The 17,833-nt window shown below is 35.3% G+C and overlaps 1 protein-coding gene across 1 annotated transcript in view; it reads left to right on the top strand.

Annotated features, from left to right (window-relative positions):
• The window catches only part of LOC137930620 (uncharacterized), a 490,177-nt gene that overhangs the window by 448,433 nt on the left and 23,911 nt on the right, over positions 1–17,833 (top strand). The window contains exon 5 of the mRNA XM_068773917.1: positions 9,368–9,458. Within this exon, the coding sequence (XP_068630018.1) occupies positions 9,368–9,458 (91 nt within the window). The remainder of the gene's footprint in view (positions 1–9,367; positions 9,459–17,833) is intronic.

Genomic DNA, 17,833 nt, shown 5'->3' with positions numbered 1-17,833 from the left:
GCTGAAGCGTCCCTTACGTATCGTAACACTGTGATCGCCTACCCGCCTGACAAACGTGGCGATAATGGTATATCCCTCCATAGATGTGTTTGGGGGAGCCCCGAGACGACAAAAAATAAACAAATATTTTTTAAAATAAAATGTTATATTTCTTAAAAAAAATTAATATACATGGTAATGTTGGGTACATATGAAGGTTCATATTTCACATGCTGCTGATTAAAATTATCGTTAGGTATCCTTAAAGGTAATAAATAGCCAAGGAGAGGAACAACCTACTGGATTATTATTTCCAGACAAGTAAGTTCTAGGAAGTATCTTCCATCGTAGATGTCGTTGTAGCTTAACAACAGATGAGACAGAGGTCTATTGCCACGCCTATAAAGGATAAAAAAAAATCATTCAATTCAATTTTTTTCCATATATTTTATTTGAAATATTCTTCAGTGGTATAGAACATAATTGTTTTTTATTTAGTAATGAATCTACCATTATGACTCAATGTATTATTATCTTCTTGTTTGATGGAATAACAGTTTTAATATAATCCGTTTCGTTTCATAACATAAAAGATCAAAGTGTAAACTTCAATTATACAGTATCTGGTAAAAAATACTGTATTATTTATTACTGTATTTTATATCTCATACTGACCATGAGATCACATTTTCCAAATTCACGGTTTCCAAGATTTCTCAGATACAGCTTGCTTTTGTTTAATTACTGAACAAATTACAATATAACGTGCACAAAAAAAACTTTGTATAAATTTGAAAAATAAACAATAAAATTGTGCTTGAAACTGCAGCAGATCATTTATATAAGAACTGTTGAAATTAAACAGGTTCACGTTTGTGAAATACTCAACGTCACATCAATTTCCTCCAGCGAGCGCCGAGTCAGCGCTCTGAAGTACGTTTGATAGCGAACGTGAATAGGGTTCGTCTACAGTTATAGCGATAACATAAGCGAGAGCGATTTAATCTTATTTTCTTCTTTTTTTAAATGTTATATCTGCTCATAAATATGACTTTACCCGTTGTAGTATTTTCATTAACTATGAGATTTAAGCAGATGAATTAAGTTTTAGTGTTTAGTTAAAGAAAAACATAACCGATTTTAACTCATAATAAAATATTACTCAAAATATAATCAATATAAAACAAGAGCAATATTCATATAAAGTATGGCAAACAATTTGTAATACATATCGTAACTAACAAACAGAAACGATATTATTATTAACATTAAGTCCACCATTACACAATTAAAAAGTTTAAATAGATTAACAAATAAAGAATATGTCGCTTAAATGTGTCTATATTATAATAAACTAAAAGTAATTCGGTTCCCTTTTCCATCAATTATATTTACAATATCATATAGCAATAACTTATATAGGATTTATTTTACACATAACAAGATTACGTACCCACTACAATAAATAATCCTTACTTTAATATAACGTTCATATTAAATAATAAAAAAATATATTCTGAAAACCTCTAGCAGTGGAGCCACGCCTTGCTGCAGTAAGCAGCCTCGAGTTCGAGTGCTCGAGCTCGGCGTGAATGGCCCGACTAAAAGCGTCCTTTATGTCAGAAAATGGATTTACACTACTTGTTTCTTTGCAGTGTTTACCACTTGCCGTCATATTGCGGTTATTTACGATTTTTCTTAATTAAATTCATTTCCTTTAAAACACTTTAACGGTCTCAAAAGTGCGATTTACATTTAATTATTATCGTTCATTAATGAAAGAAACTGACATATAGCGAATTGATAAATTCAAGTGGTAGCAGGCAGTACGAAGTACAGAAGGCGCTTGGAGCCTGAAGGTTCTAGAGTGATGACCACAGACCGGCAAATGAGTCGTAGAATGACCACCTATAAGGTGAACAAACGATCTTGTTAAAGTCATCGAAAGACACTGGATGTTGGCCGTATCCAACCATATAACCATAGCTGGACGTCCTGTGGATGAATGTATACATTTAGCAATAAGTCAAACATTTATTTCATTGAATATCAAAATCAAATAATTTTGAGCAAGGTAGACATTTAAAAACAATATATAGGTTAAATGTTAAAATAAAATTTTTTGGACGGTATAACTATGTAACTAAATTACCTTTATAATATAACTTGTAAAGTTAAAATCACTGTCAAATATCATAGGTAACTTGAACCCCAAGGCCCCGTACCGAAGTTAACATATTACGTTACTAAAACATAAACTCAATATTATTAGTTTGAAGGGTCGCGCGACCTATGTAAACCTCAAATAATTAACTGTATCAGCCCGCAGCATGCGATCCTGCGTAATCCTGCAACCCTACAGCCTCATGCCTCTTATTATCGGGACTTCTAATTGGATGCCAGTGAGGGTACTACAATATTTGCTGACATAACTTCCTGTATAAAAATAATAATTTACTTTCGTCTATCAAAACTACCAAATTAAACTTTATAGGTTAGATCAAAATTAAACTTAACTTCTACTTACGTAAAACATTTAATAAATGAGAGATGAAGTAGAAAAATAAAATGATGAATCAATGGGCAATAGCAGCACAGCGGTAGTGGATTGAGACTTACAGTCGTTGGTTTCGAGTTCGATTCCCGAGATACAATCTTATAAATCACACTTTGTGCATTAATTATATACGATTGCCACTGCTTTAATACTAGTTTCCAGAGAATGGACAGCAGTGTTCCCTGCGTATCATAAAATACTGCGATCGCCAATCCACCTACCAAGCGGGGCGATTATGGTTTATGCCATCATATATATTTAAGGAAGGCTTCATAATAGGCTTCTATAGGCTGAAACGAAAGTAGAAATGTTAGAACAAGCTCTCTTGTAAATATTTACAGTTTTAGATATGAAAGAGCTTTATAATAGTAAATATAAATAAATTAATCAGTGTAAATATCTAAGTGTATATATCTTGTCTGATTCCAACGTAAATTTATGGTATTTCAAAGGCATTTTATGGGTTAAGTACATTTAACTGTCTTTCAAATGTGCCATTTACGTTTAGACTATTAATAAATCTACTATAAATGTCGAATTGCCAATTGTTTTCATGTTTCTTTTATTTTGACGTCACTACTCTGAGATATCAAAGTCTAAGAATATTTCTTGTTACTTGTGTTTACGCATGGTATCCCAGGTGCGTAGGCACCCATTATCCTAACATATTTAAAATTTATAACCGCCCACCATTCTCCGTCCATATATCTAGAGTTTTCGCAAAGCGTTACGACTGTTTTATAAATTTTACGTGATGATACAAAATATTGCATGCCTCCTTTCTCTTCTTTAATGACGTATATTAATGATAGAGGCAACATTTCATCTATTTATTTTAATAAGGCACGACAACAAAATATTATACAGGGTGATTGGTTACGGATGTATTTGTATAGCTCATGTACTGTCAATTAATATACCGTACACTCGTTAATTTTTTTAATAGTAAATAACAATATTGATACAGTAAGAAAAAGTGTTTTGAAAGTTCAGATTACTACTTATGAAAACTATTGCTACTATCTATCTCCATAGTACTGACAAAATTCTTGACTTATCGCATTGCAATACAAAAATAAATTAATGCATATTTCAGAATGATTACTTTATACACGGCGATTGTAATATGGTATAAAAGCTAACACAATACTGTCGTATTGGCTTAAATAACTAATATAGCCTACATCTTTATTTAAAGAATGGTATTATAAAAATAAAAAATCTAATTTAATTTTTAAATAAAAAGTATTTGGTACTTTTTATGAATTAGAAGATGCAAAACATTAGTAATATTTCGTTTCGTCTTCATAGATATTTTCACAAAATGTTTTCCTTTATTAAAATCAAATATTTCTGGTTTACGTTTAGAGATTTAGCCTGAAATAACATTTTAAATGACAATTAGACTGCTAACTCTTTATAATAATTTCGCATTTAACAAGGGAGCATTTGCATGATCTAAATATTATAGCAACATTACCCTTAATTCGTTTACGATTGCTTGAAAATTATTACTTTCAAAGGGAAATTTTCATATTGTTTATATTGAAGTAGGAGAATGTTTTGTATATCGAGGTGTCAATGCTGAACTCTCCATTTTCCTGGAGCTGAAGATCAATTGAAGCTGACGGATATTCATTCAGTCAAATTTTAAAATGCTCTGGCCACGTTGTGCAAAAGAAAGCAGACACCATCGTGTTCTTTAAGACAGAGTAATGGTTTAATGTTGTAGTTAACTTCAAGAAAGCTACCACTCGCCGAATCCAACTCGAATGAGCAGCCGAACGAAATCCCGAATCATCTTCTTTTCAAAAATATCGCAATGTCAACGACAAATATTTTTGACCAGTGTGTTTGCTGATGATGACTTTTTCATCTGGATCGTAGTGGTTGAGCTCTTTAAAAAGATTCAAGATCACTCAGGCAGCAATGGAGACAAGTATTATCGAAGATTTACTGTGGGATTTAAATTATCAAATTCGCAGAAGAACCAAGGTCCATGAAATTAAAGAATTGCTTATCTGAGGTGAGTAGATCCCTGCTTAGTAGAACAATGACATAGTGAAGGTCTCGGCAAGTCACTGGATACGAGCAGTTCCAGACCGATCATGGTGGTGATCTTTGGGGGAGGCCTGTACCTTGCAATTTTGCGTCTATCGGCCGACATGACTGCGATTGTGATGATGAATAGCTCAAGGTCAAGAGATCGTCCTAGACGATCGCATAGACGAATCATGTAAGGACCTTCGCTAAATCTATAACTGAAATATCTAGGAAAGATGGAAATGACGTGATACGTTAAGAAGAGCCGTGCGAAGGTCTAGATGATAATGCTGCCCCGCTGTGATCATAGATTTAGAAAGTTTTTAATGGAATCAGGCGTTACTTTGCGGAAGTCCATCCTAAGTAAGAAAAGGACCAATATTTACCCATTTCAGCACATGCAGTCATAGTCGTGCAACAAAGTGTACCGCCCGCCAGCCTGCTGATAAATGCGCATGCGGCAAACAATGCGAATTATACAACCACCACCGCTAAATCACTCAACACGTGTTTCACTCCTCCACTGAGCATCTTCAGGAGTTGTTCAGTTCTTCAGGAGTTGTGTATGTTACACCGATTAGTGCTTACTACTCACTGGCTAAATATTGGTCCTTTTCTTATTTAAAAAGTTCCTTTACCTTAAAGTTCTTTCTAAATACATCTCTTCTAAGTATTAAGAAATATCTTAGTTAAGATATTTGTGAGGATTATGACGTATCAAACACGCCCATTGGCTATAGATTACACCGCTGCCATACTCAGTGACAGCGGTTTTAATAGATCTGATTTACGACCACGTTCATCCGTTCGATAGTCTGTGATAATTTGAGGGTACAGGCGTTGGCGGCCGCCATATTTGATGGGTATTGCCATTTATCAATTAAATTTGTAGGCTTTCAAGAAAATAGGTAGTTAAGAAAAATAATTCATAATTCTATTTCTTATGTTATAACACAGAAGCCCCATCACCTCTACGACAGTGTAATTTTCGCGTTACATTACTTATACCTTAGTTTTCGACCATGTAGTTTTTTACAGTTTACTTTACCTACGTTTAGTTAAGATATTTGAATGTCTAGGGGCAATATGGCCAAAATGACTTAAGACTCGTTGGTAACTTACTTGAGCTTAACTTATTCTTGAGTTGATTTAGGATGAAATTGTTGTTGCATGTCTCTCCGTGGTATATTTAACATTTATCTTCCACACCTAAGATTATAATAAACAAAGCTTGATAATATTTCAAGATACGAAATCTTTTGTTTTTAAATAAAGTCCGACTTTTCTTTTTCTACGTATTGTTATGATTTTTTTTAATTCAAACTCTCCCCCAACGCATAAACCGTGCGATCAACGGTATCGCAAATAAATTCGTCAAAAAGGACTACGAAACATCACAGAGCACCCCCGGAGCTCGGTCCGGTCGATACGTTTCCGTGACTGCGCGCAGTAAAACGACGGTAATACGAAAAAAAATACCGTCCGCATTGAAAAAAAAAGTTAACATCAAATTATACCGTAATAAACACCACGACCAAACTTCGGGTGATCGACCCCGCGTAATAACAAAATTGAACTGTTAGATTTTCCACGTGGGAAATTTGCGAAAAGGTACTCCCATCGAGCTGAGTTATGGTTGACCTGCGCTATGTAATTAAAAATATTTTCATCCAATAAATCGTTTAAACTCTCTCAGATATAAATAAGTTCATGAGATATAGGCTTGGGAATTGACAATAAAATTGTACGTAAACAAAAACAGTGACGATGATCTGTGATGACAAAGCTTCTTACAATTTGGATAAGTCAATTGATTTGACAAATAGTAAATGCTTTTTTTATTATTTTAGCGTACAAAATCATTGTTCACTGAATCAAACAATTTTAGATATTAAAAAATATTCTAACTGTTGAAAATTACGAAGAATGAAAAGTTAGAAAAAAAAACTTTCACGAATTTCACTTTCAAATTGAGAACGGAATAATATTCCTATTCCAATTTTAAAACTCGATCAGAGATTTTATCGGCGCCATATTGAAAGAATAAAATAAAAGTGAAAGTGTTCTTCTATTGGGAGTTATTGAAAAAGTTCATTCGTTCAACCGCTGAAGTGAACTTTGAGGTTATCGTGCATGGAAAAAAATTCTTCGACATTTAATACTTCAGTTCATAACGTAATGTAACCATCTAAGTAATTATTATATTGTTGTCATGCACTAGAGCTCGTTGATGTAAATGTCGTTTCAGCCCGTAGACGCCAATGCAAGACACACCTTCCCCAAAGATATAGGGGATATACCATAATCGCCAAGTTTGGCAAGCGCGTTGGCGATCGGAGTGTGGTATTATGGTACACAGAGGATGCTGCTGCTTATCTTCCGAAAACTTGTTTGTGAGAGTAGGATAAATCCACAAAGTATGAATTGTATAAGATTGTATCCAGAGAATCGAATCAGCGACCTATGATCGCAAGTTTCAGTCTTCTACTACTATACTACCATTGCTCGCTTGTTAGTATGCATAAGAAAAATCAATATACCACACTACGATCGCCAATTCACTTGCCAAGCATAGCGATTGTGGTATGGAGATATACATATAGATATTTATGGGAGAAGTCTATGTGGAATTGTCATCTATGGGCTAAAATAACGGCTACAATAAAACAGAAAACATAACGATATACAGAATGATCGGTTTTAGGTGTAATTGCTTTAAAAGAGTGAATGTATTGCACACGTGTCAGCAAAAAGCTTTAAAGATACCGACTAAGTATCGTCCTATTTTTTACTTCACGAAACGTTTCTCTTAAAGATTAATCTTATAGAATATACAAAAATAAATTTAAATTTGTTACTGATAAATATATTTCAGTTTTATATTCTGTTTAAGAAGTCTTGGATTCGACTAAACTGTTAAAAGCACATAGTTTTTTTTTTATTGGATACCAGTTTTTATATTCCCAATAAAGAGATACGCGTTTTATTTAACAGTGAATGTACAGCTTGCGTAATAGCTGCATCACTCATTAGCGTAATGGACCACCCACCCAGGACACTCTAAAACAGGCAGTGACCATAATCAAGTCAATAACATTTTACTTTAATACTGTAATCTGAACTCTCAATGGTGTATTAATAATTACGGAGGGTAGAACGACTACAGCCGCGGAGTTTTCCTTTCGGGAATTATCTTTTAAGCCGACTGCGGGGAGTCCCCGCTTTTGTGGCGTAAAGTAAAACGGGGATTTACTAAATTAAGAAATGTGCCGTAGACATTTATAATGTTTTGTTTTACGACTCGCACAAATATTATGAAATCACTCTTTATTAAGTATAACGTTTTAAAGTATTATGTTCACTTCATCTTTATTGAGGTTGGATTTTGATCAATTTTTAAGGCATATAGTTTGTTAAATAATTCGCAACTAATAAAAAAATTTAAATTACGTAAACGAAACTATAAATATATAAAAGCACATTTAACATGAGGTAATTTAGTCCATTTCACACAACACTTTAATCAAAATCAAAATTAAAATATTCTTTATTCAAATATGCCATTCTATTGTTTCTGAAGATGTTAATGCTGTTAGCTCTAAGGCTTTTACAGCTTCATCGGTATTGAGTTCACGGAGCGGAAGGGTTCGTGAACTAGATTCCAAATATGCTGTTACAAGCACTTTTGTATCGTCAATCAACATAAAATGTCAGTCAGAATTATTGTCGCTACAGGAAGCAACCGCCGGCTAGTAAGGCAGTTCTGCTGAGAAAAGCTGGCGAGAAACTCAACAGTTGCTCTTTACAACAATAGTTTCATGAGTTCTTGACAATAATTACCTTCCTAAGTGAGCATCAACAACATTTAACTCCACACATTGACACCAATATTTTTGAATAGAATAATATACTTTTTACAATAATGTTTATTTTTAAATCGGTTTTAAATCTTTCTAGCGGAAGATCTAAAATTAATTGTGGAATTTTATTGTACGTTTTAATTTTTGAAGACGAAAACTTGTATATCACTATTTTTTAAATAATTTTGGATGTTTTTGCGTAAAAAGGAAACAATATTAAAAAAAAGTAATTGTGAGAGAATCGAACCCGGAACTCTTATAACGAGCTTACTGCGACAACTAAAAGGGGACTTCCCACTTCTTGCCTCCACAAAAGTTTTTAATTGTATTAATCCTCGCTCCAGTCAAAGCCACCAAGCATCAAAGACGGACTCCGTCTACGATCCTTTTTCACAACGTAATACTTTTTAATTTATAAACACAGTAAGTCCCGGGAAGTAACAAAAGAGTAAGTGATCTTCTAAATGTACTTCATTACAAGGATGGATCAAAATGGCGGACGCTTTATAATCCGTCTTAGCAGATTTGCATATTTTGTTCTGGCGGGAAATAGAGACTCCGGCGTAACACGAAATTGCATTTTACATGTACATAACTCAGGTTTCCTCCTCTTGTATATTTACCTAAGTTATTAGAAATGTTTGTCCAAGCTTTACTTTAAGTATTTATCATTAAATAATAATCATTATTTCAGGCATAGGACATTAACTACTGGACATAGACCTCCCCCATAAGTTTCCAAGCTGTCTGTATCCGGCATCTTTCAACAACCTTAACAAGGTTATTGGTCTACCTTGGGCGGACATCTTATATTACTCTTGCCGGACTGTGGCTTCAACTTTAGAGAACCTCAACGCCCCAGCGGTCATTTGTTCTTTCCAAGTGATCTTGGTTGATAGTCAATCTAAATTATTTTTCCTTGTTACAGAATGGAAGAGACAGTGCGATCACTCCTTCAATATAAGAGCCGCGTAGAGATTTTGAAACAAGAAAAGGCGTCTCTGTCGTCGGCTCTTGAGGTGAGTACCTACGTTCTTTTATTTTTGAATATAGAGTCTACATTACAGTCACCCAGATTGCTGTAGAGAGAGCCATGCTCCGAGATCCAATCAGAAATTAGGAAATCCGCAAAAAAAAAAACAAGTTCACTGTAGGTCGAAGAAATGCTCGTCTGAAATGGCAGTGAAAGGAGCACATTACTCGTGCAACGAATGGCAGTTGGGACCGAAAAGTTCCTGAGTGGCAACCACGAGCAAGTAGACGCTGCCTGGGTGGGGTACCGAACCCCCCTTTACTTGGAGGACTGACGACATAGTTTAGGGAAGTAGTTGGATGCGGCAAAACAAAACTGGTCAACGTGACGACCTTTGAAGGATGCCTATGCCTTGCTGTGGGCGTCCATCTGCTGAATAGAAGAAGATATAGTCAACAATAGTAAATACACTCTTTTAAAATTATATTATAGGTTAAGAATGTATGTTAGTAGTGTTTTAATACACAGTAAAGTTTAGCAAGCGGAAAATACCATGTACATAATTAACTACACCAATACCTCATTTTGCGTCGTGGTTACGTTCGAAAAAAACACGACTCAAATTAAAACTCCGCAAAGTGAATTAAGATTTTCTATAGCAAACCATGTAAAGAACGAAGATGGGTTCCATAGTCACGAAAATACTACTTTTTTAAAAAGAAATTTGAACAATTAAACATTTAAAAAAAATAATAAAACTGTACCAATAAATAAATTGGAATAATATTTACCTTTTTTGTAACCAGAAACAGCATGTAAAAATGTATATAAATTTATTATTCTCTTTTAAAAAAAACACAACACACTACATTACAACACACTACGTAATTCAAACTGAACTCTTAAAATTAGCAAAACAAAGTGAAAATAAAACTGTATTCACATTGCGTTGATTTAAAGTTAGAAAGGGAATCCCCGAGTTATGATGGCTTGGCGCAATTAGAAACAAAATTGTTGCCATCTTTTAGAAAAAAAGTAAATTAAAAAAAAAATTAAAGACTCGAACCCAAAACAACGCAACTTCGAAAATCTAACGACGCACAGTGAAAATTAGTACTAATTAAGCAGCGACGCAACTTCGAAAAAAACACAAAACGAAACGACGCAAAGCGAGGTATTGGTGTATAAATCAGGAAACAAATCAGCATTACACAAGAGTATTGGGTACAAAATTGCGGTGAATTTACTAAATAAAGTAAACCATATTCAAAACCTCGAAAACTTTCATCTTGAACTCTCTAACCGCTTTGAATGCTTGGATAACAAGTCTAACTATGAGAATGAGGTCAATGGTCGAATCAAACTTGACTGGACAGCGTTCCGGAAACTACAAAACATTTTCTCGTCCAATATTCCTCAGTAGTTAAAGACGAAACTCTACTACCAATTTGAGTTACCAGTGATGACTCATAGTATCTTACTCTGAGCTTCATTGGCAACCTTAGTAGCACAATAAGCCATAGGGAGAGCTATGCTCCGTATTTTTTTCATTGATAATACAAGAGTGATAGGTACAAAATATAATACTGATGTCGATAGAAGCGATGACCAGTGGTCGCCCAGTGGTAGACGACTAATACTTACAATCCTAGGTCGCCAGCTCGATTCTCGGGATACAATTTTATATGTTTAAAACTTAGTTGATTAGTTATATGGTATTTCCACTGCTCACAAACAAGTATTCACAAAATGGGCGGCAGCGTCCTCTGTGTATCATAATAACTAACTTCGATCGCCAACACGTCTGCCAAGGGTGGCGATTATGGTATAGATATGTTTAGGGGAGGTCAATGCCTGACAGTGGGCGTCTATGTATAATCTCTTGTTGTGTAACTTCTTCAAACCATACAATGAGTGGATTTTATTCGGCATTACAGGCTAATAGAAAGCGTTACTAAGTTTCTTACTAAAAATCATCACTCTAAGACGGCTTTGGTTGTATCGCATTACGAAGGATACAGATAAGATTAGCGTTCCCACTGTTAGTACTTCATATAGCTCTGACGCTAGGTCTCCCTATGGGTGAAGAGTGTAAGAATGAGACGCATGCCTGAACGAATAGATATTACAAAGATGTATATACATTTGTCGGAAAAGCGTACAACTTCCATCAATAACTCGCAATATTCTATTCATGTACAAAATATTCCTACATTTTAATCGGCTATAATTTTTTTAATTTATTCATAATTAATTTCCAAAAATTAGGTGGCGTGAGATAAAACTTAAAAATGATTGATTTCGAAAAGGCCATTCGAGTAATATTTTGAAAATGCACATTTTGAAATCAAACAAAGCTCGAGCTTAAACAAAGACAACGGGTAAGGCGGTCTCTAGTACATATCCTTTGTACCAATTGCCTTTAAATCTACGATAGTGCCGTAATAGGGTTCCTCTGAACTTGGCCGCCCAGCGACATTAAACAGCATTTATCGCGTTAGAATGGGACAGGCGATCATTTTTAGATTATAACTGCCCCTACAGATAGAGGAATTAATTTACGAAAGTACCAATCGACTACCAAAATACAAAGAGCTAGTAAATTACTTTTGTCGTTCATTTTCGCTTCAATTAGCTTGGAGTTAGGAGGGTCTTTTTATACTGGTCTTTTCGATACTGGACGTTCTTTGAGGGATTATGAACGACAGTGTGTTTGGAAGGGGGTGCGATGTTTTTGCGTAATAGTACGGTCATTTTCTTATTAGAAGCGGTGCTTAAGTACGTTGTATGGCGGGGGAAAGCCGATTAGGATGCCTGTCGAAATTATGTTCATCTACGTAACTATTGTAGGGTAGATATATTATTAATAAAAGCTTTTTCTTGATAGAAACGTACTGTTTATTATAAACATGAATGCCATTGACGAACAAAAGTCAGTCTCTTTTTTTCTAGCTATTTAAATTTTGATCTTGATCAGTCCTTCAGAATGAGATCGATACTTTTTTCAGTTTTCAGTTCTCCAGACATAATATCAAAACGCATTATGAATATGGAATTAAAAAATAAAAGGAGCCTTTTATAACCGCAAACCAAGACAAAAATGGAGAAGGTACCCTGACATTACAACAGTCCTTCTATTTAGATCTATTCTAAATTTGCATGGCATTTTTAAGCATCTCACGCCACATAAAACTTAATTAAAAAGTTAACTAGGGAAATCAACCCACTTTTTTGCGGTCATTTTTATTAGTCATATTTATTATTCCACAAATAAAAAGCTGTAATGCAAATATAAAACAATTCAGTTAACCTAATAAATCCTGAATTAAATGAATAACCTGAATAAAAGTTATGAATAAAAACAAATGAATAAAAGTGTGGCGTCCACTATACCTTCCATTTTATTAACGAGTTTAGATGTCTGTTATAGGAAATACTGATTCGATTTAAAAAAAAAACACCATCATAATATATAATAAATTGTAATTCATCGTCTAAGTTCACTGAGGGACATTGGCCTTATTAGTTTTCCAACAAGAGCGGCCGAATTTAATATATATACTGTTAGTGTCTCCTTCAGTGGTCTCAAGTCCGAAGTTACCGATAATATTTACACAAAATACCCTTCAATAGATTGGCTGATATTTTTAAGAGCTAATAAAATGAAAATGAAATATGAAGTTCATTGTATATATTATAAGATATAATACCAAAGGACACCCTCGGCAACAAAAAGACCGACAATGCGAAAATTCTTATAGCTGATATTAAAAATGGGGGCATCCACACAATAGGTGGTAGTCAGGTATCATTCAAGAGTGCTGGGAAATGGAAAAATCAAAATTCGCGTTCCCTATTCAAATTCGCTGATAACGATGACGTTGACGTGAGAGGGTAGACGAACAAAGGACGGACGTCGGAGCCTGCAGGGGGGGGGGGGTATCCCAGCCCCAGAAGAAAGTCGAGACTCTTGATGTAGCGGAGAAATTACTTGTTCTGAATTAAGACTGAAATGATCAAAACGATCACTTTTATTGTAAATAATACTCATTTACAAATAAAAAGTTTTACGAATATCAATTGATAACTTATATAAAATTTTTCGCAATATATATATACATATATATATCGGACTGATTTTCACAACCACTGCGTATACATATGTTCATTACTTTATAGAAATATTCACTCACATTATTAAAAAAATGTATGGTTCTCCCTCATATATTTCCAATGCACTAATTAGAAGCGGCCTACTTCTAGCGTCTTCCATCTACCTTAACAAGGTCGTCTGTCAACCTTGTGGATGGGTCCTTCACTGCACTGTCCGATCCGTATTATCCACTAAAGAACTTTAAGGCTCCAGCAGTTATCAGTTCTGCCCGGTCTTTTATCACCTTTAAACAACTCTGACAGCTGGATCTCCCAGAGTAGACGTCATTACCCCAGGGAGAATAACCCAAAACAGGGAATCGCTGTACCTAACTCACGCCCAAGCCGATAAACAAGTTCTACTTAGCCAAGGCTACGGCTAGTAAACAGAGACAGCTTCAAGGACGCTCGCCATCCACGAGGCTCTGGGACTAAAGCGCGATGTGATCATCGTTGTTTGTCAAACAATAGACACGCTCGAGCTGTACAACAGTGTCTATTATGGGGTGGTAGCGATATCACGTCATACGAACTTGTGCGTGTATTACACGGACGAGACTAAAGAGATCGCAAAATTTATCGATGTGGCGAATACGGCAACCGCCGCACAGATACAGGCGTAAAATCTGTGCACGGCAATATGGTGTAGGGATGAGGAAATGGTCACACGAAACATAATCTTATAATACTCTCATAAACTTGTTTGGGCGTCGTTAAAATAGATTTAAAGACGTACTTTTTTACTTAAACACCATAACAAGCAAAAACGTAAGCAAAAGTAGTAAGTAAAGCGTAAAGCAAAATCGGAAATACTAAACGTAAATGTAAAACAAAGACACGGACGCTAACGTCTGTGGAACGTAGATCCTTATAATAAAAACAAAAGAACAACTCAGACAATATTAAAAACAAAAATTAAATAAATTTTATAATAAATTAGATGCTTTTTTGACGAATTATTATTACAAGATACATTTAATCAATAGCTGTTTTATAAATCAGATTTTACAAAATCTGCGCCAAAGGTACGAGCGCATGAAAAGGGAAATGCAATAGGAATTCAAAACTTCGCTTACAATCGAAGGAGGTATCCAAACTTTGCTGTATGGAGGGAGAAAATCTCTCGGTTTAATGAAATATTTTGAATATTTTTACTTGATTCCCTCTTTCGAATATCCCTTCAGGAGCCAGTGTGGATGACCTCTTCCCGCCGTGTCTGGCGCACCGGTTATGGAGTGCTTATGTATCATTTGATATTGGTCGAAGTTATGAAACAACGTGCCTCACCATGAATTTTTAATTCAGCAGCTTAGTGAATATTTGGAGAACAATTTGCGACTTAATATCGCAGATTGGCGAGCCGCGGTCCCTTGTTACTTTTTTAGGGGTGTTTGCAGAGATGAATTCTTTGTTCGACAAAAGTTATTAAGTATGTAACAATGTGTATGAGTAAAACTCAATAAAACTCTATAATATATTACTCTGTGAAACACTTTATCGAGTTTTAAGTTGTTATTAATATAAACAAAAAAATCATAGCCTATAATTGTAAACAAACTATACGAGTATATATTGTTAGTACACTACATAAATTATAGTAACATTTTTCAGACTGATCACTATATAGGGTAGAAAGAATTGGATTTAAAAGCCATAAAGCCTTTAAAGCTTATAACCAATTACACTGTGTATGCACAAAAAACTGTCTTTTCAGTTGTAGAACCTCCACCGCCGGACGCAGGCCTATATTATATATTTCTAATTACACCAATGCTATGCGGCGGGTCCGTGGTTTTCCGGAGCCTTTGTCTCACTGCCAGTTCTACATATCGGTAGACTATATCGGCAACTATATGTGAATAGAACATACAAAATATTAATAGCATTCTACATATGGCTCTGACCCCTTGAAAACTGAGAGCGTCATCTCCGAACAGCCAAATGTGAATAACCCGGAACCGTAATAGAGTCCATACAAATCGTAACAATCACTCACACACGCAACACTGCACCCGGTTTCGTCTAATGCAAACATTGGAAAAAAATTAGTTTGGTCCAAGTTACAAGCTTTAGTCCGTTAATAATACCGGAAGCCTTCTAAGAGGTACATTCATTAACAAACTTTCTTAAAGTAAAATACTTTTGCAGAAGACCTGCTTATTATTCAAAAAATTAACCAAAAATTAAATCGCTACAATTAATTTATTTAATTCGATAATGTGGCTTATCTAAAAAAACTAACAGTTATAATAATGATGAACTATATAGCTACCGAAAGCGCTATACCGCGCCTATGGAGAGTACGGTGAGGTGGGAGGCAAGGTAAAGAATGAGCGCTGATGGTAGATTAACGCAACGGAAAGTTCGATCACTTGTGTACGTCATAAAAAGAATGTTAGATAAGAATGATTTGGTTTAAAATAGATTAAACTCTAGTAATTGCATCCTTAAACATAAAACAAAGTTATAAGAGTTCTAAACACATCCTGGTCTAAAAAAAAAACCCACAAGAAATACAGACAAGTTTATTTCAGCATAGCGGTAGAGGATTAAGACTTGCGACCATCTGTCCAAATTTATATACCCAAGATAGACTTATCTATAATGTACACTTTCTTCATTAATTATATAGGATTGCCACTGCTCACAAACACATAATAAACTGCGATCGCCAGCCCCAAGCGTAGCGATTATGGTACACAGATTTCCATTTTTACAAAACAGTTAATTACATCCCACAAACACAGTCAAGTCATAAGTAAATAAAACATGATTAACATTTGAAACTCACTATCGCTTATGTATTGCACCAGAGACCACCTACACAACCACGCTCCACGAGCGGGCGGTGTAAGGACATTAAAACGGCGGGAAGCGGGAAATCGGCTATGCACAATGACTGGGGTTTCCCGGTTTAAAAGGCTCCCCCGCCCCGCGCCTTTAAACAATAATTCAGCTTCACCCTTCCGAAGTGCAAGGGCGCAGTAACAGAGGGCAGGCCCTTAGGTATGGATTCAAAATATCGATAGTTATGAAGGCTTATTGTAGGCTACTTAGTTTATATATCCAAATATTCATCATAATTTATCACTTGAACAAAAGGATGTCCAGCGCTGGACATAGGCCTCCCCTACAAATTTCCAACAGGATCGGCTGAAAACGGTCTGCATTCAGCGCTTCATCATCTATCCTTGTGTGTGGTACGTACGTACCACGCTACACTTACCGTTCCATGGTCTTCACTCCAGAGCCTTAAGGCTTCAGCGACTCCCTTTTCTACGCGCAATGTGACTTTCCCTCTGCCACTTCAACTTGCCAATCCGCTGGGCAATGTCAGTTACTTACTTTCGTTTCGGTCTTCTTAATAATTCCAAATTCATAAGTTCACACATGGAACCATACATATGCATATATGTATAAATTTTAATATATTTACCATGGTATATATTATTAAGAGCTAGTGTGTAATAGAACATGGTTAATTAAATCGTAATTTGAAATTAAGCAGTGGTAGCGCAGCGGTAAGAACTGAGACTTGCGATCATAGGTTGCAGGTTCGATTCCCGGGACACAATTTTATGTAATTCACACTTTCTGCATTAATTATATAGCAATGCCACTGCCTACAAAAAAGTTTCCAAAGGATGAGCAGCAGCGTTCTCTGCCGACCATAACACCACAAGGTCGCCAGCTCAAGCATGACAATTATGGTATATCGTCTCGATAAATGTCATATAGTGTGCGTCTACGAAGCTAAAACGACACCTACGATTTAAATTTGATAACTAATTTAATAACCCACACACATACATCATTCGTTGAAAGGTGACTTCAAAGTTGCTTCAATATAAAAAACCTGTTTTACTGCAGCATTTAGCATGTACAGATCTTACTTCTTTCTAAAAAATATATATATATATCCATTAAATATTTTATCGATATATTACGTCAAGCAGAGGTACGACACTATACCACTGGTCACGGTAGGGGTGCATCAGTCCGCCCCCCGGCGGTCGTGGCCCCGCGCATGTCAAATTTACACTTGCACTCTAATTGCGTTTGTCCAGTATTTGGTTAAATTATTCGTAAATACTAACTCACTGCTTATATGTAAATGCATTACTTTGATTACCGCGTTGCATAAATCCGCGCGCAAATGGTGCTGTGTTTAGTAAAATAACTGCTCCAAAGTCACATATAATTTTATGTAAGAAAAAAAAATGCGCGGATTTAAAATTGGAACCAATTACACATCTTTACAATCTTGAC

Source organism: Battus philenor, unplaced genomic scaffold (assembly GCF_028537555.1).
Source record: "Battus philenor isolate CCGP_79_NKW_IND1 unplaced genomic scaffold, ilBatPhil1.0.hap1 SCAF_6, whole genome shotgun sequence".
NCBI classification, from domain to species: Eukaryota; Metazoa; Arthropoda; class Insecta; order Lepidoptera; family Papilionidae; genus Battus; species Battus philenor.
The sequence above is the reverse complement of the archived record's forward strand: the minus strand, read 5'-3'. Positions and strand labels throughout refer to the sequence as shown.